This window comes from Ischnura elegans, chromosome 7 (genome assembly GCF_921293095.1).
Source record: "Ischnura elegans chromosome 7, ioIscEleg1.1, whole genome shotgun sequence".
Taxonomy (NCBI): Eukaryota; Metazoa; Arthropoda; class Insecta; order Odonata; family Coenagrionidae; genus Ischnura; species Ischnura elegans.
In genome coordinates this window covers 111,274,793-111,300,526 of record NC_060252.1, presented here as the reverse complement: position 1 = coordinate 111,300,526, position 25,734 = coordinate 111,274,793, and the positions used below count along the sequence as shown (strand labels likewise).

Sequence of the window (25,734 nt, the reverse complement as noted above, 5' to 3'; positions counted from 1 at the left end):
GCTAGAGGAAAACATTTTAATTGTGAAATATTATGCTGCGTCAATATTTGTAGCCAAAAATGAGTTCCCACGTAAACTCTGCCACGCGAGTTACAAGTCAGCCATCACTTTTACACAAAGCAATATTTGGCTCACTCGCATCACCTAGTGTAATGAGCCCATCCTATGCAATCCGAAACCCCTCGCAACGCCATCTAGCGGCGTAGACAAATATACAAACCTAGGCTAAGGAATTCCTCCTAAAGGCGCCTCGCTGTGCAAGGTAGAAGTCATGAGTTCAATTTTAGGTTCAGATGGAAAATCTTCCAAAAATTCGTACGCAACTAACACATATCACGCGGTTCAAAGGTAGTCGACCTAAAGAAGTTCAGAAATTGGTGCTGCATGCAAGAAAGTAGATTTATGATCACAAACATTTGCTTCATAATAACCAATTCAAATATGCCACACACTCTCGTAAATAAATTCTCCCCCACACAAAACTTTTTTTCACCACCGTCAGACAATCTCATCTAAAGAGCCAAAGTGGCGAAGAAAAAACGCTTTATTTGAAATTAGAAAAAAAATTTGATCTTGTAGGGCTAAAATATAAAATAAAAAAATAGCCGTATATGAAAACTAATAGCAAGTACCAAAAACAATTTCCATTTTTTCTCCCATCTAACCGCCACAATCTATATTTTTATATCTAAAAAAATGGATTTCAAAGACATCAATTGAACAGCAGCATCAATTTCTAAGGCTTTCCACACGGATATAAAACTTAGAGGAGTTATATACACTGACAAGCCCGCTTTTACAAAATGAAATAGTAAACATTTTTAATGCTATCTTGAAATTTAATGTCAACAAAATTTAATCAGTATCGTAATAGAGCTATACCTTAGTAAATTATATGGAACAGGACTAAATATTTTAAAGGTTATCTACAAGTTGAAGTAGGTTTGTGTGGAAGACAACAAAATATTTGCCAATCATCCTCGCCATTCCCCATCCCTTTATCATATCGTAATTGCGCATAAAGTTAATTTCCCTCCATTAAAGTCGGGAATCGTCTTTTCCTTCTACAACTTCCCCGCTAGTCAATCTTCCATCCCTCCATTACGCTTTTCAGCTCGTCTACTCTAGCCGTTTTTCCTCATATCAACAACTTTCAGCACAACCTTGTTCGTTTTGCCCTGCGTCTATTTTAATGTCTCCATCGTCATCCAACATCCATATATATTTAAAGTCGCGGGTCTGTCCTAGTTGTGCTTTCTAAGCGTCCACGTCTCCACCCCTTACCACGTGGACTACTGGACTAAAGACGGAAAATCTTCTTCTTCTAATGTGCCCTCCCACACAATCATCCTTTCGTTAACACTTCACCGATTCATAAACGCCTCTTCCGCCAAAGCCATTTTCTTACTGATATCTTCACTTCTGAGTCCGTATTCCTGTGTGCTTCCCAAACAATTAATTCGTTCCACCCTGATTGAATTCAGTTAAATTGTTGAAACTAAGCTCACGCATCGTTCCTCTCGTAAACTCCTTCTCATCAATCCACGTCTCTTTTGCAGAAGTTATTCGCTACTCGATATCCTGATTGCTGCGTCAGTTTTCCGGAGCTTCCAACACTTCCTCGATCATATACCTCTCCATCCCACCTCCCCTGTTCAATTATCTTTAAGTCTTAACTATTTTGGTACTATAATTAAGACTATTCAATTAAGGACTATTAATTTGGTGCCCTATAAAACATTTAAAATAGCGCTATAAAAACATTTTTGAAGAAGTGAAGCCGTACACGCCTATATTCGTATTCTCCATTTTCCTCAAATCAAAATAGATTCCAAAATAATAGCATCGCCAGTCATTCCTTCCTCGCCCAAGCAAGGCGTTCAAAAAAGGCAAAAAAAAATAATTATCAGAAAAATTCCTGATGCTCTAGGACAAATTTTTGAAAATTCAAATTAATTTTATCGCGGTTTTTTGCGAACCGACTATATTTTTTATAAGTTTTATTCATACTGTGGATTTTTCCAACTAGAGCCATAAATTTATAAAATGAAGTAAATAGAAATAATAAAGAGGCACCATGGGCTAAATAACTTTCGAAGCAAATCAATGGAAAAACTTCCACGTAGGAGTGTTAAGAAGACGAAAACCAGAAGCAGGGTGAATGTCTCACCTGGATATTCTCTGCTTACTCTGTTTCAAAACTGAATTTTCACAATTACGCTCGTCCCCTTGCTCGCCACGTCATATACATGCAACACTGTCTTCGCAGTTGATATTAAAAATAAAATTTGCAAAACATAAATTGAACAACTAAAATTCCCGACTTTAACAGGAAATTCGAAGTTTTTTGCGGTTCAATTGAAATTCACAAGTGATTCCCGAATGTACAAGGATCCGCGGGAACACCCAGACAATTTCCTAGCGCACCACCCTGCATGCGCCCCCGAGGTCAGGCCAATAGAGGCAGGCCGAGTGGGTCACCAGCAGCACCACGGGGGAGGGGACATTTTGAGAGGCGCCTGTCGGGGGTGGTGTCGAGGCGGACGACGATTCGCCGTCTGGGGAATGCGGACGGAGGCAGGGAACCCGAGACGACGACGACGACGCCTGTCAAACAGCCTTGAGGGATAGTCACCGTCCCTCGTGGCCCTGCCGAAGACAGAGCAGGGGGGGGGGGGGTGAATATCCGCCAAAAGGAAAACTGACCCCGCACCCTTGAGAGGCTGCACGCCGGGTTGCTGTGACAACGGGCAGCCCACAGGCTCAAGATCGAGCACTTTGCCGGGGAAGTCATAAAATCATCCCGTTACTCCGGACCACCCTTCTCCCCTCACTGTCCAAAGCGTTCGAATTAAAATACCATGGCTGGTTAACATCAACTTAACTCGACACAACATGGAGCAATTGAGGAATTGGTAACTCAAATTGACCATCTATTGGTTGACCACAACTTAAAATGTCGTAACTCGACTTAAAACATTCAATAGTGAAATGAGCTCGAATTTCTCTTTAAATTTATCAATGTAAAGGAACATAAAAACAATTTTATCAATCGCGAAGCATAAAAACTAGCGTAAGTCCTATTAAATCGATTTCACGATTTATTCCCGTTAGTGCCTAAACAGAAGCAATATGTCATTAATTCGTCTGGTTAACAATATTTCAAGTTGAGTTGACATGAATTGGGCTTAACTCCTGTGAAACGCCTAAAATCAAAACGAAAATTTCGATCATTTACTTTTCATATCATTTTACCAGGATTCGAACTCGAATCTCCCGACAAGTTCCACTGGCTAAAAGTTACTGGTAATAATAGTAACTGGTAGCATACCAAGCCGAAAATCGGAAGATACGGGATCGAAATATGCAAGCCAAAATATTTGTTGCAGCGAATTTCCTCCATAGGTATTTGCACACGAGCGCGTGACTGCTAACAATGTCACTTGCTTATGGATTGCTTTGAAACATCATTCTTGAGAATTTAATCGCCATGAGGTTGGGATCATGAGGATCCAGAATCTAAATTTACACACTTAGTACAAATTTCCAAGGAGAAATATTTTTGGACTACTTAAAAACATTCAAAAATATATGAATAACAATGGTGTAAGGCATGACGGTCAGAAAGGGAACATTATGCTTAAGGTAAGAGAACGAAAAGTTTGAAAAAAGCACACTTTCCGCGAACAATAGTGGCTGTTTAGATCACCATTTATCCATAAATAACCTAATAATATGCTAGTGTCATTTAGTTGGCAAGCGGGATTATGTGAAGATATACTTAAAATCGAAGGAGGCGTCTTCTTGGGCAGTTGGGCAGGAGATTTAAGTCACCATGTGATTCCTTTATTGTCGTGGAAATTTTATGAAAATTGATGGGGCTCAATGCGAGAAGTATTTTTATGCCTTCAGAACGGCTGTGGTCTTCTTAAGATTCCTATTCCCCATGCTTTCTCATCAATAGTGCATAACGACGTCCTTCTTATAAACCCCCAATTTGCAATAAAATTTGAAAGGATCCAGATAAGACAGCGTAGTAGTCTGCTGACAATGTGATGACTGCGGTGCGAGGTTCGTGTCGAGAGCAGCGAGTATTTTTCTCGTGACAATTCATTTTGTTTTCACCATCGCTAATCTACACCTACATAATACCCCGCAAGCCGCCTAAAAGGCGTGTGGCAGGGGTTGTTAGGACACCAGCCGTTTACAGCTTAAAAAAAATGAAGTGCTCTTACGAAGTTGGAACTAGCGTTTATTAAAGTCCTTTATGGTTCGGGGGAAAAACGAATTCCCATATCTATCCGTTCGGCAAAGTATCTCTCTTAATTTATCGCTTCTATCGGACCGGGAAATATAGTGTGGCTCTAATATTATGCTCTCTGTGTCGCTCTTAAAGATATCCATTCTCAATTGTTCAAGCAATCTAAGCCTAGCGCGCAGCCTCCGAGTCTCCAGCGGCTCCCAGCCTAATTCGCTTAACACCTGGGTAACACTGTCTGTACGCCCGTAGCAGTTTTTGACGACACGCGCAACCTTCCTTTGTATTTTATTCAGTTCGCGGATTAAGTCTTTCTGCACCGGATCCCATATACTCGCTGCATATTCAAGGAGCGGTCGGACGAGAGCGAAATAATGTGACGGCGGATGCGAACTTATCTTGCTATTCATGATCACCAATCGAATAGATTATGCTTTTTCATGCATAAGACGAAAAGTAGCATGACTTCGCCGCTAAGAGACAATACACCTCATAACCTTCCGTGACTATCCCATTACTTTGTAATGAATAAGTAACACAAACGCAAGAACTCCATGAAATGTGCCTGCAAAACAACGACTGACTCGCCGAGACTTGACTTATTATGATAATGCAGGCAGGGAAATATGTTCTTCAGCGACGCAGGAGGACACCGACTAAAAGACACCGCTACGATGGGCGACAAAAACTAGAGATGTCAACTAAATTATCGCTTCGAAGACAAAAATTGCGATGCAGTCGACGGACATGCAAGCAGAATTTTTGATCAGCTAGCGGATAGCGACACCTTTGCCTCTGCCCGTTGCATTTCAAACGAATCCATCCAAAGGAGAACGTCGTAGTGGAAATGTGCGATGAAATAGGGTGACGAATAAGCATCAGAGAATTGAAATTGGCCAGCGACAATAAATGAACATACATCCGTTGCATCGCCGACGCCCGAAACCGTAATAAACGAGATTTTCAAAAAAGTTAAAATTTTGAATTTCTCTTTCAGAGATAAGTAAGCTTCAATGGTTTACTTAAGAATGTAAACTAAAGATTTTTTTATAACTGTTTTACGTAATACATGCAAAATACTGATGATAAAAAAATAACACACGATGAATTAATCTTTTCTTCCCTCCCCTACCATTACATAACGCCACTCAGATATACTTCCCACACATTAATAATAACCACTTATTTTTTCGCACAAATCCCAGGGGTAAATATGAGTTCTAAATTTACTTAGAAATTGATCCCTCTCCCAAATCAAGACTCGCTGATGCAATTTTTAAGCATGAAGCTTCAGTAATACTAAGCTTACAAATTCATTTAAATCTAGTAATATTAACAACAAAACACAAATAGAGATGAATTCCATTTCTGTCGTATCATAAGTCCCCTCGTGAGTCAAGGATGGATCCGAAAAAAATAGAAAAAAAATACGCGGAAAGAATGAGACTACTCCTTACAGCATCAATCCCGTTGTTCTTTCGAATTATTATTGAATATAATACGTACACCACTTACGGAACGCTTTCATAGAAAACGACGTTGCAATACTAATCTTCATCCTAACGTTTCCTTCTCCTTTTTTCTTTCTTCAGTTTGGCATACAGCCTACCTCTATTCTAATACGTAATGACCGATTTTTAGGCTTATCCCTCACAGATTCCCTGATGTATCCATACCGCGGTCGCACCATTAAATCGTGTGGTTGCTGTTCGCGAAATCTTCCTCACCAATGGCATAATTTGCGAGGGCGGGGGAGAGAGGGAAAAAGGCTTAGGCTAAGGAGAACTGCGGTGTTCTAAGCAGCGGCTAAGACACCCAAAGAGGGTCCAGGCGCGAGGGGATGCGATGGCTAAAGCATCAAAGGGCAGGTAACATACACGGGGCAAAACCAACACAGTTGAGCATGAAACATTCAACGCCACTCATATTTCGCCCGAGTGGTTGGGCAACAAAACAAACAAGGGTATGTCATCATAACAGCTTCTTAAACGTTATAAAAGAGAAGTTCCTGGTCATGATAACACATTAAAATTCCGTTATAAAGGACACTTTCAACTCCTAAGCAGAGAGCGTCCTTTCCAGAGCGAATAAAAAAAACACACGGGGATAAACAGGTACTCAACAATCATGACGCCATTATAATTTTTTATTGGAAATGCTATTCCGAACAACCACATTCTATCGCCAAGAACCGAACTCTCACGAACCTTTTTTTTCTATTCGCTCACTGACTGTAAGTAATGACAGAACCGCGATCACCAGCAACTGACTTGAGTTCCCACAAGCAAAACAGAACGCTTAAAAGCTCAGTAGCTTTAGCGAACGGAGCCTCCGAAAAGAAGCGACTGGCAGCCCACCCCTCAGAAACCCATGATCAGCTGGCCGCCACAAGACGGTGGCACTAACACCCAACGTGAACAACTCCCTCAGCCAACATAGTGAGTGACACACCCCCATGCGATCCCCACCGGCATTAGGTCAACACCGGAAGTAGACTGGCACTTGCAGTAGCCGATCAATTCCAACCTCAGCGGTACGAAAACGGTGACAGCGAAGACAAACCTGGTAAACAGTGAAGAGTATTACTAGGCACACGCCAAGGATCGCAATTTCTTTTCGGGATAACATGTACACGCACACTGACTTTACCTGCTACTTCCACCGCGGGGCGACGACAACTAAAAGATAATCAGCTTATGATACCTTAACTTAGCATTTCTTTCTCCGTTGTGCAAGGAAACAACCCTCTCAAATAATTTTTGTTGAACTGGGTAAATTTAATGCACAGCGACAAATGACCAAACCCCCACTGACGTGCAGAAACAAATCGCGACAGGTGCGCATGAATTCGCACGGCATGTGTTACGTCAACTAACACGAAACGGAACAGCGCAATTATTGATGTATAAGGTTAAAAAGGCATATACACTTACCAAATGAAGTACGGTGTTCACAACTTCACGGTTAGACACCTGTCCAACTTCTATCAAGCCAATTAGCACTGCAAACTTCAAGTTGTCGTTCATTGCCATCCTCACCACATCTTCTGGTCTTTTAATATCACTAATAGGAGGGTTAAGTGAATCAGCCATGGTTCATCAGCTTTAGGACACGTAAAGTAGCCGGAAATGGTAATTATCTCCGCTACGGGTCACCTCAGCACAGTTTTCACCACATTACATTATAATCACACCCTAGTACGTCTGCCATATTGAAAACTAGAATGGTTGCTTACAATCAGTCAAAGGAGATACAATAAGTCTTCAATTAGAGATTATATATATGTTAGAGTAGCAATTTAAAACTTTTATTATTTATTCAGCATCTAAATAAGTATTTCAGCAATATAATCTCTTTTTTAAAATAAACCTGAGTCAGTCAAACGCTTTATCACATTCGGAGAGCAATTGTCAACATTCAAAGATGGCTGCGGTTGAGACATGTAAGCCTCAGGTGAGTTTTAACTTAGAATTCTTTCTTGTGTATTACCGCTTTATTTATAGTTTATTGATTTTAGTGACAGCATAAGTACCGAATGTAACGGTTAAGATATTTGTAATGCTGTGGACATGAAGACGAGAAAACAGATAAGGGCGTTGTCCCAGTTCGAGAGGAATATGTTTGAATACTCACCGGTTTATGCGTCATCTTTGTCTGTTTTATCTTCTTAATTATCTAATGTTTTGTCTCTCGATTTCGTGAATATATTACAGGATGGTAACAACATCCGGAATCTCAAACTATCTGGTCATGTGGGTTTTGACAGTTTACCGGATCAGCTTGTGAGCAAGTCCGTGCAAAATGGTTTTATTTTCAACATTCTCTGCATTGGTAATGAATGTTTATGGCTGTATGATGTTATACGCTCATTCTATTTCTGTTGTTGTATTGTCAGATTCTTATTATATGTGCATATTTCTTGTAGGAGAGACTGGCCTGGGGAAATCAACCCTTATGGACTCATTATTCAATACAAGCTTTGAGTCTACCCCTGCGCCACATACTTTGCCCACGGTGAAATTAAAAGCACATACATATGAGCTGCAGGAGAGCAATGTCAGGCTCAAGGTGCGTTTGGTTTTTGGATTCTCTGTTCTTTTGTGTACAATTGATGTGTCATTCATTAAAATTCCATTCACAGCTTACCATTGTTGACACTGTCGGTTATGGGGATCAAATCAATAAAGAAGATAGTTTCAAGGCAGTAGTGGATTATATTGACGCCCAATTTGAAGCGTACTTGCAAGAAGAATTGAAGATTAAGCGTTCTCTTCCAACATATCACGACACCAGAACCCATGTTTGTCTCTACTTCATTTGTCCCACAGGTCATGGGTAAGTACATAGGGTGTTATTATACTTAAATTTGCAAGCAGCTTTTATTATAGACGTACATATCCCTTTGCTATGTCCGTGTCTTTAGACCTAATACATTGCGGTGATGCGTTTCTTATTCCCTCTAACGAAGGTTTTCGTATCTCCATTATTTAACATCGTCATTATACATGTTATGACCTCCCTGCTTGTGCCTTTTATGTTATAGGTTGAAGTCCATCGATTTGGTTTGCATGAAAAAGCTTGATTCCAAAGTTAATATCATTCCCATTATTGCCAAGGCAGACACAATCTCTAAAACTGAATTGCAGAAATTTAAGGTATGTCATGGAAATAGCCATGCAAACTAATTCATAGAATATAAGTATGTTACATTGGAACATATTTCAATGTAATTGTTCTTTTCCAGACGAAAATTATGTCAGAGTTGAGCAACAATGGTGTGCAGATTTATCAATTCCCTACCGACGATGACACAGTTTCAGAAATGAATACCACTATGAATGGCCATACTCCATTTGCTGTGGTCGGCAGCACTGACTTCGTGAAAGTAGGAAGTAAGATGATGCGATCCCGGCAATATCCATGGGGCACTGTGCAAGGTATGTTTTGGGAACTTTTTTATTTGTTTGTTTTATAATTTATATGTTACGTATGATGTTACTATCACCTATAAGAAAAGTTTATGCATGCAAATGAAGTTGAGTAATTATTTATTGCCCTTCAAAGTCTCTGTTATGTGCACACTTATAAAAATATGAATATAAATGTCAAAGTAAAAATATGTCAAACTATAAAGATGTCTCAAGGCTTGCAGACAATGCATCAACAATTGCCTCGATACGTGAAAGCATGGACTCCAAAATGCAACCACCCAATATGTATCACTGGATGAACAGAAAATAAGATGTTCTAATTTAATTCATGCTTTTGTGCAAATTCTATTGTGGTCCACCAGAATAGTTCACTTATGAAGTTATAACTACATACATGTTAACGTACCTGGTTGCGAGGCCTTAATTAGGTCCTAATTGAACGGATATTTCTCCACGTCTTGAGCTTCTAGTTAAAAGACTTTTCTTCTGCTCTAATTGTGCCCAACTTCATGTAGCCATTTCACCTGTTTGCATGCATACTAAAGTTACTGTTACGTAATTACTTATATTCCTGCGAACCCAACATAGTTTTTGGCCTTGCCAACTCCATTTCGATGCCTCCACTCTTCCCTGCCTTCCCTCATTTTCTATCTCTACTTAAACTCTTCGTTCTTACATCCAGCAGTACTTGGTCACTCCAAATTAGTTTTGGTCTACCATTAAAAACGTGTTTTATCATACTAGCATCGTCCCCTCTCAATGTGTGTACCAGCCATCTGATTTTTTTTTTTTATTGTTGCAAATATATTCAAATCATTATAAATCTCTCTCCAATTTTCCTGATTCTCCTAACTCCTGCTCCATGAATAGCATTTTGTTTTCTTAGGTTATTAGCTTATTTTCTTTCGATTTTGCTGTCGACCAAACTTCACTTCTGCCGAGTATTAAAGGTTGTGGTATAGTTTTATATATTCTGATTTTGGTTTTCTTACCAAGTAATTTGCTGCTCTGCAGCTTGTTTAGGTCCCAGTAGCATCTATTTAAACATACTTCTTAATTTTGTTATTGTAAAATTAACAAATAATAATGAACCCAGTGTTTTTGGCATTACTCTGTATTTTCTTTGTTGATGACAGCCGTTTTGCCCTTATTGCTAATACCTTATGGTCAGAACAATTAAAATGTCATTAAGTGGATGTTGCAGAAATTTGAAAGCAATTGAGAACTCAACTATCAGTATTTATGTTTAATGTTTTATTTAATACATTAAGTTGTATAAGTATTTATATATATTTTATAGTAGATCAGTATTTGTACTTAGATAGCAAGTACTCAATGGAAGTGAGTTACTTCTTCCAATTTTGCTTGTTTTTTTTTTGCTTGTAGTGATGTAATTCACCTGAATGCTTTAGCCACGGTTAAAATTTTAATGTTCTTGTTGTCTCATTGCAGTGGAGAATGAAACTCATTGTGATTTTGTTAAGCTGCGTGAGATGCTGATTCGTACAAACATGGAAGATATGCGTGAAAAAACTCATTGTCGACATTATGAGTTGTATAGGAAGAAGAGATTGGAGCAGGTAATTTTATCATGATCCATAATTCAGTAAAGTTGTTGAATAGTCATATATTCTGTTGTACTGTGATCATGCCAACCCTGGGGTCACCGTTTTGGCAATATAACAGTTTATTTTATTGTGTTTCACATCTTTTTCATGAGCTTAAAGCATTTGAACAATGAGTCATGACAACTTTTATCTAACGTTACATGTTCTTTATGTGAAAGATAGCTATCTTCGATTCTCAGTGAACAAGATTCAATTTCCTTTTGTTTTAATTTGTATTTTAATGTTAGGTCACTGTGGTGGCATTAAACATCTTATGGCAATCATCAAGTTGCTGACTCACTATTAATATCGTTGAAAAAATCGTACTCATGTGACATGCATCCTCATTACCATGATAACATATGCTGTACTGGAATAGTAGAGGGAGTCGTGGAGGTCTTTAAATTATAACAAACTCCATGGCATCAAGGGCATAGCAGCATGGCCCTCCTCTTCCCGGATCAATGGGAGAGAGGAGGTAGTAATCACAAGGTTGAGGATAGGGCACTACCTCTCGTATACTACACTCGTACTCTACTCGTGCGTATGTCTTCACTGAAGATAAGGAACCTCCCCAATGCGATGATTGTAGATGCCCATTAGGTATTCGACATATCCTCATAGAATGTGATAAGTACCGCATCACGGGGTGACGGATTAATCTAGGGGGAGACCTAGAATCCCTTTTAGGGACCACCGTACCAATTTAAACAATACCCAGCGGTTCCTCAAGGAAATAAGTACTTTTAATAAAATTTATGTTAACTCACACATTTTACGAAGTCAGAATGTACATGTAAATGGCTTTCTTTGTATAGTATTTCCATTGAAATATCAGAATCAAATGATATAGTAGTGGTGCAAAAAGACCTAGCGATCGACGCACCCTAAATAACAATAGCACTACTACTACCATGATAACTATGCTGCCTTCTAAGTACCTAGCCGCTGCTCTCTGTGGGGCTTTAGTGGTTTTAAAAAGTAGAAACTTTCACAAAGGCCTTATAACCCTGTAGTTAAGTAGTGTTATATTTAATTATATTATTCATTAAAGAAATGATAATGTACATTCTCTTTATCTCAGAGAAGTGCTTTGGAAACTTTTCACATTTCTTTTGCCATGTCCACTTCTGGCCAGTTTAAAGCAGCAGTTTTTTTCAATTGTGCTGTAGCCATTGTTCAGACATGCATGAATACTAAGATGCAGGCTCACGGTGGCATGGTTGATCGAAAGCGCAATGTAATGAGATCAGAGTTAGGTTCTTCATGCGAGAGAATCATTACCTTTGTGTCCACTTATTTATTTGTTCATTCAGTAAGTACACCCATAGTATGTTATGATTATCTTGATGAACAGAGAACTTGAAGTGGATCAGTTTGTGATAAACTTTTTCCCCTTAGTCATTTGAGGTGGTGTTAATGTGTTTCTTGTTCGTTCACACTCACTTCAGATGGGCTTCAGTGATGTCGACTCTGACAACAAGCCTGTGAGCTTCCAGCAAACGTTTGAGCAGAAGAGGAGCAACCACCTTCTTGAGCTGCAGCAAAAGGAGGATGAGATGCGGCAGATGTTTGTGGTGAGAGTTCGAGAGAAAGAAGGAGAATTGAAGGAGTCTGAAAAAGAGGTGAGTGTGCTAAATGGGAAATTATATGCACTGCTTTGTGAAAATGTTGTTTCCATTGTGCCATAAATAGAGGCCTATTTAAGTTTCTGATGTTCATCATTTCTATGCAGACTGAGCTATCAAGGAGCTGTGGCCAGCCTGTATTTGTCTTAAGTCATTGTCATTAGTAAATAATCTCATCATTTATGCTGTTAGAATACTATCATTTAAGTCCAGCCCTTCATATCCTTTCGAAATAATGAAGAAGCAGTAGCAATTTCCACAATTTTAAAATAAATGGTACTTCGCTTAATTCATCATCATGACCTGATGATACTGTAAAGCGAAACCGGTAGTACCAATAAAATTTAAAATTGTGGAAATTTCTCCTGCTTCTTCATTATGTACCGTTTCGAATCAATCTCTCCACTCCATCTCGCCTGAAACCTCAGATTATATTCCTTTTGAAATCAATCCATCTATAGCTTTTCTGTAGCTCACTTCCTCTCCCTGCTCTAATGTTTCATGTGATTGTTTAATACTCCTCATAATTTGCAGTGTTGTTTTCCATTCTAGTTCTTCTTATGTAACTCTTCCTGTCCATTATTAATCCTTTTCTGTACTCTCTTGTGTAATCTTTTTGTTCTCTTTTAAATCTTTAAAAGAGTATTGCTAAGTAAAATCTTTAACTGTGAAATTATTGCCTTTTGGAAATTCTTGGGGGAAAATAATATTATTTATCCTCCCAAACGATGAAACCAGGGCTCGTTTCAGGCCAAGACACATTTGCATGGGCGTTTGCATTTGGATAGAATATTTCAGTTTTGTTCGAACTGTGGTGTGCATGAGTTTGGTGTGTACAAACACCAGCATGTCCCTTATTCTCCAGCCTAAACAGGGTTCCCACTCAACCGTGAAAACCTTTAAACTGTGAGTAAGCTTTGAATTTCGTCTACCATGAAAAAAGCTGTGAATTTCATCATAAAACCTTAAAAATCTCTCAAACTTGATTTTAGAACTACGATAGATAGATCAAAAGAAAAATCGTTACGTCGATCATGTTTGAAGGCCGAGTCACGTGCAGATACTGTCCACGCATTAACCTGCACGCGTGTATTCGAAGCGCAATTATTGGTCCATTTGCCATGACGACACATTGATCCTGAGCCAGTGATTGGAAGACCGGCAAACAAAGTGTTCATTAAACCTGGTGAAAAATCAGGCACTTCTTCATTTCCCTACCACCCTGCTCCCTCCATTTTCCCACTCACAACCTTTAGCGGGAGCTGAATTAACGATAGGTGATGTCATAAGAGATAGCACTTTCATTGCTGCATTTGCATTCATTCATTCATTCTGTTGCGTTTGATAAATTTTTAGTTAGCGTACGGCCGGTGATTGTTACATCATCAATATTTCTGCCTAAAATGGCTTATCTACAGGCCGTAAATTGGACAACATTTTGACCTATAAAACCTTGAAAAAAAAACCGTGAATTTTATAATTTACTTAAGAGTGGGAACCCTGTTAAGAACTTTTGTGCTGTCATTTGACCTGAAAAAGGCTTCTCAGTGAAAGGTCAGAAAGCGATATCAGATCACGCTTATAGTTTTTAACGGACACAGAAATACAAGGTGGAATAGAGCAGGAACCCCTTGAAGAAATAGATGGACGTTATGATCGTAAAATGTTGACATTCAGATGGGATAAAAACTCAATTTCATCCATAACATTTTTAATTGAATTAATGGTATTCTCTTTGGCTCCCAAATTATAAGCCTTCAGATAAGATGCCAATTCTAATTTGACAGAAGCACTGTACTTTTAGCATTTTCTGTATTCTATCCTAACTCATCCTTTTGTCTCCTTATAGCTGCATGCCAAGTTTGACAAGCTGAAAAAGGACCATGCTGAGGAGAAGAAGAAATTGGAAGACTCGAGAAAGAAGCTGGAGGAGGAAATGATCGAGTTCAATCGTCGGAAACAACAGTTGCAGCAGCAGATGACAACAAGCAGTCATCACACACTCACCCTGGGCAAGACCAAGAAGAAGTGATCCATGTTACCAACTAATTGAAAGTCGTGGGAGAAGATCTACTTGCTTATCTTGCACATTGAGAAATAAAAGTGTATAACACTAGATTAAGCAATTGTATAATGCTGTCCATAGGAGGCCACTTGAGTTTTAAGGAAATGTCTGATACCTATTTATACAAGTTTTGATTATTTTATTAGTTTTTATATGCTCTCACTGAATTGGTGCAGAGTTTTATAGAGGTCTAATATTGATTGGCATCCTTCAGAATTGTGAAGTGACGGGTCAGCAAATGTTATATTGTGTATTGTTCCTGGAAATTCAATGCGGGAGTTGGTAAGGCTGCATTTATTGGTCCCACGTGTGCGTTTTTGTAATGTGGGTTCTGTGTGGTGTCTTCCTTGTTTCCATCATTCCAGGTTTGAATCTAGCTGCACGGTGATGTAGCACTTTTTTTGCTCTCTTAACTTTGTATGAACAGGAATGAAATTAGAAATGCTATCTTCTATCTATGGAAACACTGATTTTTCTTCCAAAATAAGTATTTGTCAAACTTTACTTGTCTTATTTATCCTCAGTGTTTATGTTGTAATGATTCTTATGCACACTGTTTCACAGCAGTAAATTTGTATTCTATACCTAGCTCTCGAATTTTTTTTTCATTTCATAAACAAGCAAAATGTTTGCAAATGATATATGCTTAGCCATGAAGCATTCTTTTCTATTTCCCTATGAAGTCATCTTTACATTATTTTAGTCATCAATTTAAACTAATGTTCAGTACTTCAATAGTGTATTTTGAGTAAACAAACATTGGAATATACCTATGTAAATGAATATGTATGTACTCTCAATTGAGTCATGGAGGGGATTGGTATTCCTAATACATATGCTTAACCTAAATTAAAGCGGTAAGATGATGGTTGTGTTTGCAAGCAAACCCTGCTGTCGCCAACCTAGTAAAACCTCATGTTCAAAATAAGCTGTCAGTGAGTTACAAATTTGTAAAAAATGATAAAATATTTCATTGCAATTAAGTTTTATTTACATATGCTTTCCCTGACTCTAGGCCTTTGCAACTAAGTCAAATATTACCTTCCACTCCATAATTTTTTTAACATTTGGTAAGTGATAACGGCTAATTATTACGTCATGAAATAATATCGATAGTTGAAATAAACTGATATCCTTAACATTTTTGAAATATTCATGTGGGGATTATTTGAATATCATGAAGATGGAGGAGAAAAAAATGACATTCATAGTATTTGTCTATTTAGAGAAGACATTTGATAACGTGGAATGGAATTCAATGCTTAGAATTCTGTAAGGAATCTGAGTGCTCCACAACGATCGTAGAGCTGTAAAGTGTTGGTAAATAAAAAAATAGTAGCTGTAATAAAATGTAGACCCAACTGTACAGAGGCAAGAATGGGAAAAGGAGAGAGACAAGGCAGCGTACACGTTCCCCCGTCATTTTTAATGTTTACATCAAGAAACCCATCAATGAAATAAAGAAGGCTTTTGGTGTCTATATCCACGGAGAAAATATTAGTATGCTGTGATTTGCTGATGAAATAGCAGCCATGGCCAAGACAAATGGATTTGAAAAAGACTGACAATTATGGAAAGAGCAACGGCCAGATGTCAGCTGGAAATCAACAAAAAGAAGACTAAGATATCGGTATGCTGCAAAAGAGAAGAGTCTAGGAAAGCATAAGCTTGAAGAGGTGATAGACTTTTCCTACCAAGGAAGTCAAATGTGATGGATGAAGCAAGAAAGAAATAGTATGTACAGATGGATGAAGCAAGAAAGAAATAGTATGTACAGATGGATGAAGCAAGAAAGAAATAGTACGTACAGTATAGCCTCTTAACATCGTAATGGAGGGGACCAAAATTTGGGCAATTTGATGTGTGGAGGTTCACAATAGAGAGGTTTCAGTGATGATTATTATTATTACAGTATTCTACCGATTAAGGTAGGTTTCCATGGAGTACTAAAGAAGTGATCTGGGAGCCTCCCTTTCCTTCCAGCGTTACCTTTTTCAATTCACTGTAAGGCCTACTCACCTTCCATCTATCTAAAAATCCTATTCTTTTCCTTCCCCTCCCTCATTTCCCTAACATTCTACCCTCTAACCCCATTTTCAACATCCCCTCCCCACTAAGTATTCGCTCCATCCATACATTCTGTCTCCTCCGTACCTCATCTAAAAGCTGCCTCTCCTCGCCAACCATATCCAGCACTTAAACATTGCTTTTCCTCTCCGTCCATTTCACCCTCTCCATTCTTTGCCACACCCATATCTCGAATACCTCCATTCTTTTCTCGTCATCTTTCCTCAAGGTCCACGTTTCTGCACCGTGGAGCGCTACACTCCAGATCAAACTCTTCACTAACCTTTTCTTTAAACTCTTACATAACGATCCTCTCAGAAGCTCCTTCCTGTTCATGAACGCCTCCTTTGCTAATGCAATTCTCTTCCTAATTTCCTTACTACTGTATCTGTTTTCCTCTAACATACTGCCTAAATAGTTAAACTGCTCAACCTGCTCAAGTTTTTCATCACCCACTTTTATTTTAAATCTAACATTTCTCGCTCGTGATGCTTTACAAAACCGCATAACGCTAGTTTTCTTGTGATTAATCCTCATCCCATACTCCTCGTAACGGTCATATAATGCATCCACTAGAGCCTGAAGCCCCCTTGCTGACTGGCTAATCAACGCCTGATCATCCGCGAATCTCACTGATTTGAACATCATTCCTCCCACTATTATTCCAGCTTCTAACTCATCCCACACTTCTCTTACCATCTCTTCTGTGTACACGTTAAAGAGCAGTGACAATAAAGGACAGCCTTGCCTCATTCCTCGTCCCATTCTTGCCCACCCAGATTCTCTGTCTGCTACCGTCCATTGTGCAGTCTGGGCCATAAACATTACAAATCAGTCGTCTATCCCTCCAATCTGCACCTATTCTCTTGAGAATATCCATTAACTTTACTCAGTTCACTCTATCAAAAGCTTTTTCAAAATCCACTAAGCAGGCATACACATCCTGCTCATATTTTAGGTTCCTCTCGACGAGGGACCTCATTACTGCTATTGCATCACGAGTTGACTTCCCTTTTCTGAAACCAAACTGATCTTCGCCCAAATACTCGTTTGCCCTCGCCTCCATTCGTCTGTTCAATATCCTTAGTACCACTTTCTCTGCATGCGATATTAGGCTAATAGTCCTGTAATCTCTGCATTCCACAGCTTTCTTCTTTTTCGGTAGCGGCATTAAAATCGTCTTCACGAAATCCTCCGGCCAACATCCCTCCTCATAGATCCTGCGTACTAGTTCGAAAAACCTTTTCTTACCTTCCTTCCCTAGATTCTTCAGAAGCTCACACGGGATATTGTCCACGCATACTGCTTTCCTGACCTTCATATCACAATGTGCTTTCTCTATTTCTGAATCTAATATCCCCGGACCAAGATTATCTTCCTCCACTTCACTTTCATCCTCTGAACTCAATCTCTCCGGCCTGTTTCTTCCGTCATACAGATCCTCCACGTATTCCTTCCATCTACTCTGTACCTCTTCTCGCTCACTTAGCATCCTTCCATCTTTAGCCTTAATTTTAGGCATGGTTTGCCTACATTTGCCGCCCGATAATGACTTAACTTTGCCATATAACGCGCCTCCCTCTCCTTCCTTCTGAAACTTTTCCATTTCCTCACACTGTCTTTCCCACCAATCCTCCCTTGCTCTCTTAGTTTCACGCCGTAATCGATAATTAATTTGTCTTTAAATTCTTTTGACCTGTTCTGTGTCCACGTTCTTCCACTTCCTCCTCTCCTCCATTTCCCTTATCATGTTCTCCGTTATCCACGGCTTCTTTATCCTTCTACTGTCAACGTAACCAATTGACTTCTCCACCACTTTGACTATTCCTGTTTTAATATTATCCTATCTTTCCTCAACAGTCTTAGTACTTTCAATCTCCTGTGTGTTCACTAATGTACTATGTCCCAGTTTACTAATGTCCACAAGTTCCTGATATTCTCTCCTCATACTCCTCTTCAGGGCTTCTACGTTCCATTTATTCACCTTCCTAACTTTCATAAGTCTTTTGAATCTTACGTTGCATTTCATAAGTAATAGGTTATGGTCTGAATCCGCATCTGCTGCTGGGAAGCTGCGCAAGTTTTTAACACCATCCCTAAACCTCTGTCTTACCATAATGTAGTCTATTTGATATCTCCCCACATCCCCTGGACTTTTCTATGTGTACCTTCGCCCTTTATGATGATTGAACCACGTGTTTGTGATGAATAACTTGTTTCTCCTGCAAAATTCTGCTGCTTTCTAACCCCTGTCGTTCCAAATTCCTAATCCAAATTCTCCTTTTTTGTTTCCATCCCTCCTTTCCCCGACTGAAGCGTTCCAGTCCCCCATCACTACCAGATTTTTCCTACCCGGTGTATCTCTAATTATTTCCTCGAGCTGTTCATACACCTTATCTACTTCTTCCTCCCTATGATTGCTAGTGGGCATGTAAACTTGGACCACCACAAGGTTGGTGGGCCGTGCCTCAATTTCTACCACCTGAATCCTATCGCTTACCTGGTCTATACCTACCACACACTTACCCATCTTCCCGTTTAATACTAAAGCTACCCCTCGCTGGCTTTCCTCCCCTCCACTATATATAACCCTATACCCATCACTCCAATAGTCCCCGCCATCCCTCCACCTCACCTCGCATAATCCTAAGATATCTATACTCCCTTTATCCATTTCTCTTTTGATATTTTCTAACTTCCCCGCCCTCATATTCCACGTCCCCACATTTACAGCCAACTTCTTCTTCTCCATCTTCTTGGTCTTCCTTTCTTCTCTCTTCATTGATGCTGCTGCTGATGATGATAAGTCTCTGCAAGAATTTTGCATGTTGACGACCCCGAGGACCTTGCCGACCTCGCTGCTGTGCCCGACACCGGGACGGGTGGGTCCCGGTCAATGAGATTCTGAGGCTCATTTGGTTGTACTCCATGTTTTCAGGGAAGAGATAGTTGGTAGGGTTTCCCACTTCCATTCCAACAGTGTTTTTCACATGACACCATCACGTAGACTACCTTTCGTCTGGCTCCTACCCTTCGACCTATCTGGCATGGGTGGCCCTACAGGGAATAATTTAGAATTAATCCCACCAGTGCAGCTCTAGGGGTCATAGGAACATGCAAGCCTTATCACCGCGACAAGGTTGTAGCCCAAGGGAAAGGGTTTCAGTGAATGGCACCATTTTTTCATATCCTTCGGAAATGAAAGGTAACTACTGTATTTTAAACCATTACATTCATGTGTGTAAATAAACATGCATGCATAAGTGAACATATATTTATTATTTAATAATAACAGAAAGCGAGCGATATTGCGTGATTTTTACCATGATTCGAGAGAAAACAATGTAAGCTCTCTTAATTCAACAGTCACTTAAAATGATTAGGATAGTTGGATACCTTTTTTCTTATTTACAGTAAGGTATGCTATCATATGGAACAAAATGTCCTTAACTAATGGTTAACGTGAAAATTACAGCACATTAAAGTTGTATAAGAAAAAAAAAGCATGAAACACTTGTCTTTTTTTTAGATATGCAGCCCTGTGATATGGAAAATATTTTTTTTCTCATCATATGTTCTAGCATAAGCTTCTACTATATGGATTCAGTTAATTAACTATGTGAGTTGCAGATTCATAACATTGTATATAAATGCTATTTCCAGCTTCTCGATTAGTTGACACCCACAAGGGTGCAGCTGGGAATTAAGGCTAGGGGAGGTTGTAGGTGCAACGGATACTGAGGGGCATGCAATATCCATTAGGGTAAGCAGGAAGAGCGCAGTGTACTCCCCCAGAAAAAAATTAAGATAAATAGCTCATAATGGTGTGTTTTACGGCTTTCTGAGGGATGTTTATAAATCCTTTCACTATTCTATTAGTAATGTTAATCCTATTTAGTGAAATGGATCAAACATGAAGTTTAAACTGAGCTCCCAGGGGTGGTTTTACCCCCCAAACCCCCCCCCCCCTGGCTGAGGCACTGGACACCCAAGTCCTTTGCTGCTATTAACAAATGGACTGCTCAGTCTTTCTGCACAGCAATGTAGAAGGTAGCAATGAAGAAGGTGTGATCACTTTGATGATATGGAGTTAAATTCACATTTCTTTGGTGTAATAGGTACTTCATTTTTCAATTTTCTTTTGATCTGGAGTGTACCCTATTTACATTTTTCAACAGGTGTTCCATTGAGTTTTTCTCATTAATATGAAACTCCTCTGATGTGAAATCTTCCTTTGAAACCAAAAAATTACAAATTTTGGGCTTGAGTATTTATTTTTATTTTCTGTTACCACCATTCTTCTACCGTTTCAATGGTTCAAATTTCATATTAATACCATTCTTATCATAATTTTATATTTGCATCTTTTGAAAGTTTCTGAGGGTGCAAAAGATATCCTACGTATTTGACTCATAATCAGACTCCAAAAATCACAGCAACAGACAATTGCAAAGAGAGTTTTCTTTGACCATGATGGATAGCACAGACACTTGGGCTTTTCCTTCACTTCATCTTCTACTGTTAAGCATTCATCTTGAGATACTAGAAATTGCCTGAGTGCCAGGAACAAACATTTTCGGCTACTCTCACATTTGAGATTGAAAGTATTTTTTCCCATTGATGAAAATTACTCCTCACTCTATCAAGTTATTCATCATTTATTATTTTTTCTGAAAAGGTTTTAATGGTTCGAAAAGGTTTGTTCCTGGCACTCGGGCAATTTCTGGTATCTCAAGATGATGTTTAATAGTATAGGAAAATGTGAAGAAAAAACCCAAATATTGACCTCTATGCTGAAACTCACTTTGCAAAAGTCCAATACTGTGATTTTTGGAGTCTGAATGTGAATCTGGGGAAGCATTAATTCGGTTTGTAAAAATAGTGCAGAAGAAGAGGAACATTGAAAATTATGTATTTTTTCTTCCGATTGAGTGAAAATCGCAGTGTATAGTCCTAAAATTATAGTCAAAGGATAGAACCTGACGTCATCAAATGAAAATAGGCATAACTTGAAGTTTAGTTTAGACTGCGACTGCGGTATAATTAATCGGCATGAAAATTTGTCTTCTGGTAATAATAAAATGCTTAAATGCCCATTTTATTTTCATGGATGGATGTTTTAGAAATTTAAATATTATCATTGAAAGGCGAAAAATAATTTCATTAGCATTAGTAAAAATCGTTTTACGCGCTTCTCGTGTTCAGTGGCCTGTTTAGTCACGTGACTTCTGGTAATTCATTGGAAAAATCAATCAATAGCGACTAAATTTGTCGATAAAACTTTTTTTCGATCCCTTAATCATAAAAATTGTTATTGAGTGGTAAAAAAAGTACCTATTCTGGCAGGTAAACACATATTTTCCTAAACGTCATACTGGCCATGAAACAAAAAACAACTATGGTGGACAGCGCTACCCGCTGGCGCTACCTGTGCCGATTAGTCCAAGGCAGGCTGCAAAGATTATATACTCTAGAAAGATGTGTATGTACGTGTTAAAAATGACGTAGCAAGTTTTGGCCGCCTACTGTAGCGCCATCCTACTTTTGCAGCGGCCAAAAAAGTAACTTCGGCTATGCTAGAGCGCGAAATTCAAATTGAACAGCCTTTTTCCCCGCCCCCCTTTCCATGGGATTACCAATATTACTACTTATTAAAAACTCGGGCCAATGACCCGTTATCATAGTTGATATCCATTACGGTTCGCTAGGGTGAAAACACTAAAAAAAATAATTGAGTAATACAAAGCACATTTATTAAGATTTCTTGCATATTACATTGTGATCACACTGCAGTAGCCTTTGACACAGAACAATAAAATGATGCAAAACAATTATACAAAAAGATGGGATTATATCCACAAATGTGAAGTAACAATCAAATGTGCATCAGAAAAGTTTGAGAACTGCACCTCAACATTAATAATGAAATGAATCCCTAAGGGTGCTATTCGTAGACGGCACTTTAAGCTAAAGTATACATTAGCTGGGCTAAAGTCTACTTTAGCCAGGCTAAAGTCTGCTTTCTCTGTTTCATAAACACCACTTTAGAAGAAAAATGGCAGAATTGTCACTTTACCGTAAAGTGCCCAACCGGAGCTCACTTAGGGTAAAGTGTGCTTTACGGATGAATAAATATGGCTGCTTTTGAAGTTGAAATATGAAGATATTTGGGTTACGGAAATTAATAGGAATTAATTCTTTGGTGAGACTCAGCAGAAGACAGGCATATTTCAAGAAATAACCAGACACGTAATGTGTCTCTCTTTCCGGAAAATATATCGAGTCAGTATTGCTGGAGATGACCCATTACTTCTGCAGTTGAACTCTATTAGTTGTTATACTACCTAGGACATTTTTACGATTATGTGATAATTACAGCACAGTAAGTGGTTGAATAGGTTGGCATAATTTGTGTTGATTTTTAAAACAAGCTAATTATGTTCTTAGGTTATGCATGTGTTTATATTCTAGAATTTCCCCCCTAGAAATGATAGCAAATTTCTGTTTATATTGGAGCCAATGGTCCTCTTAAGCAGACTTGATTTTCATATCGTTTGGCAAACCAAATGCTATTTTCTAAACGTTTCATTGTATTTTAAGCGTTTTCATTCCATAATTGCTTTATGTACTCTTTCCACATGCCTCCATATTATGTTAACATTTTCTTGTTTCTGTCATTTTGAAACTAGAGAGTTTTTGTTTCGTTTTTCGATTAGTCATTTGAATGTTTACAATGATGAAATAGTATCTTGCCATGAAAGGCAGCAATAAATAAGTAAAACATACTTTCCTTCATAGTCATATTATCTGCAGCTAAGCAATATTTTATCGAGGATGTATATACATACAGCCCCATACATCAACATCCCAAGAATTAAAATACTGGTAAGAACAAAAAAATTCAATAAACACCAATACCTACTTCAAAATATGCGTCCACCTGAGACAACCACTGATTGGAAAATCTTCAAATTGATTACTACAGTTTCAAGTTAACGTGAGAGAATTTCACTATTTCACCCACCTTCAATGAACTTATACCATCAAACTTCGACTAACATGTAGTCCAAACAACCGTGTGCAGTTAAACAGGCAAGATTATCATAAAATGATGTGAAAATATCAGCATTTGTATCTTTACTTTGCTGAAAACATCGAAGTGCATTTCCAATGCAGGAAGCTAATTAAAAGTGAGCTTTTATTCACCTAACTCAGTCATTATCATACAAAAAAGTTAGTGGGGAAAAGCTTCGGACAACGCAGTATTAATTTACATCTGCACACAAAATGAGAGAACGAGAAAATGTAGCTTAATAAAATCTTTGCACAATACAACATGGAAACCTAGTCCCCAAAAACCTGTAAACAACTTAGCAATTCATATCCTGAGTCAACTTTTTGTTAACCTTTATGAAGCGTTCATTGCCAACACTCAAAATTTCAATGCCTGATCGAGACTTAAGCAGCTACAGTTCCACTTTATAAAGTGAGATCCTGGGGATGCCTTTGAAGTGAACTTTAGCTAAACTCTCACTTTACCGTAAAGAGACTTTGTAAAGTGAGGAATTTTAGTGTCTCTATGAATCGCACCCTTAAATGCTTTTTTACCCCAAAAACACTTTGTATGGCACTGCATAACATAATAAATAAAAATGTAAATGAAATACAAAGATTTCTTAAAAATCTAATGGCACAATTAAGTGGTCATGATCCCAATTGGTTACGCATCATTGTAATTCCAAATACATACAGCTACACCATTGATATAAAAACACTGACTATAAGATGGCCTGTAGGCAAAGATAAGGAATACCTTAGATGTACACCATGGCAATGTCAAAAATTTTACTTTTGCATATTTTCCTATCAAGGTTATTAATTTGGTTAAGAGCAAAGCTTCATTTCCATGTCCATTGCCGCAGGAGAAATCTGCAGGTTGAACCACTTCAGCAACTTCAGTTTCAAGATACTGTCAGAGCAAACAAAAAATATATAAAAATATGTCACCCAATAAAAAGCAGGTACTCATAAAGATGAATGCGAAAGTACATTAGCAATCCCATCAAGTTGATTACATACCTCTAAGCTCCATGCCTTGGAATGTTAGAAATCCAATGGAATTTTTCAATATTCAATCCCATTCATCAGTTTAACTGCTCCATTATCCTGATCTAAGGTTTCACATTGTACTTGGGTGATGAATGACATCAATTCAGATACTGTCAAGGTAAAAAAAAAGATAAATGACAATATGTTACCTGGTAAAAGAGAGATGGCCATAGATATGAATATCAAAGTACATAGTCAATTCCATCAAGTTCAACACGAGCCATTCCATATCAATGCAAAATAAAGTGTTTACCTCACCATTTTAGATTTTGTGGAAATTTGTTACGATGATTGCAAGTGCTGGAGCAATAATTACCAAATTTTCAATTTTTTATCTGAAGCAGTTACAGAAATATGGCTAAGTAATATTTTCATAAACTGACAAAAAAGGGAGAACAAATATTTTTCATCACTCTTTGTGCTGTCTTAATTGAGCTGCAGAGATGGGAAAGGTGTCATATACCAACATTTTGTACACTATTTCCAGTGAGATACAAGTATTAGATAGAAAGTTTTGCAGAAGGGTTATGCAACATTCTTTCAAGTTCTCTGCTGTATTTATCCATCTGAAGATGGCATGTATAGCAGGCATTCCAGTCTGCTTCTTCAGGCTGGAAGTCAAGGTTCAAATGAAAAAAAATGTCAACTGAATTAAAAAATCAGCTTGAGTTGACATAAATAAAATGGACAAGTGCCTATTCAGAAACACCTAAAGTGGGGGAACTTGAAAATTTGGAGAGTGAGATGTTTCAAATTTGATGACTCTCGACATTTAAAGAATATTCTTTTGACAGGTGGAACATCTAAATTAAGTCATAACTTAGGAGTTTGAGACATAATGCAATAGAACCTCTGATGATAAAATAGATGCACATGACTAAGGGCCTATCTGAGGCTTTCTGAGTCCGTACTTCACAAGACTTAATCTACAACCAGATAATGAACGACTATCTTGTTTCTCTGTTGGTGAGACTTTTTCCTTACATTTTTATTGAAGATAAAATTAAGTACCACATGGCTAAGCTATTACATTATGTCATGATGATGATCAAATCTGTTGAGTGATTCA

General features: G+C 38.4%; 2 protein-coding genes across 7 annotated transcripts in view; one reads left to right on the top strand and one right to left on the bottom strand.

The window, feature by feature from the left end:
- The window catches only part of LOC124162702 (neurobeachin), a 1,312,932-nt gene extending 1,305,580 nt beyond the window's left edge, over positions 1 to 7,352 (bottom strand). For all 6 annotated transcript variants that reach the window (XM_046539305.1, XM_046539311.1, XM_046539306.1 and 3 more), the window contains exon 1: positions 7,192 to 7,352. In XM_046539305.1, the coding sequence (XP_046395261.1) occupies positions 7,192 to 7,350 (159 nt within the window). In that variant the 5' untranslated portion in view covers positions 7,351 to 7,352. The remainder of the gene's footprint in view (positions 1 to 7,191) is intronic.
- A 233-nt stretch (positions 7,353 to 7,585) lies between these two features.
- Positions 7,586 to 15,468, top strand: LOC124162703 (septin-2). Its single transcript, XM_046539312.1, has 9 exons — positions 7,586 to 7,711; positions 7,972 to 8,089; positions 8,184 to 8,326; positions 8,400 to 8,593; positions 8,802 to 8,913; positions 9,003 to 9,195; positions 10,642 to 10,769; positions 12,248 to 12,421; positions 14,274 to 15,468. The coding sequence occupies exons 1-9, from the start codon at positions 7,682 to 7,684 to the stop codon at positions 14,454 to 14,456; spliced, it is 1,275 nt and encodes a 424-aa protein (XP_046395268.1). The 5' UTR covers positions 7,586 to 7,681; the 3' UTR covers positions 14,457 to 15,468.
- Positions 15,469 to 25,734: the final 10,266 nt, after the last annotated feature.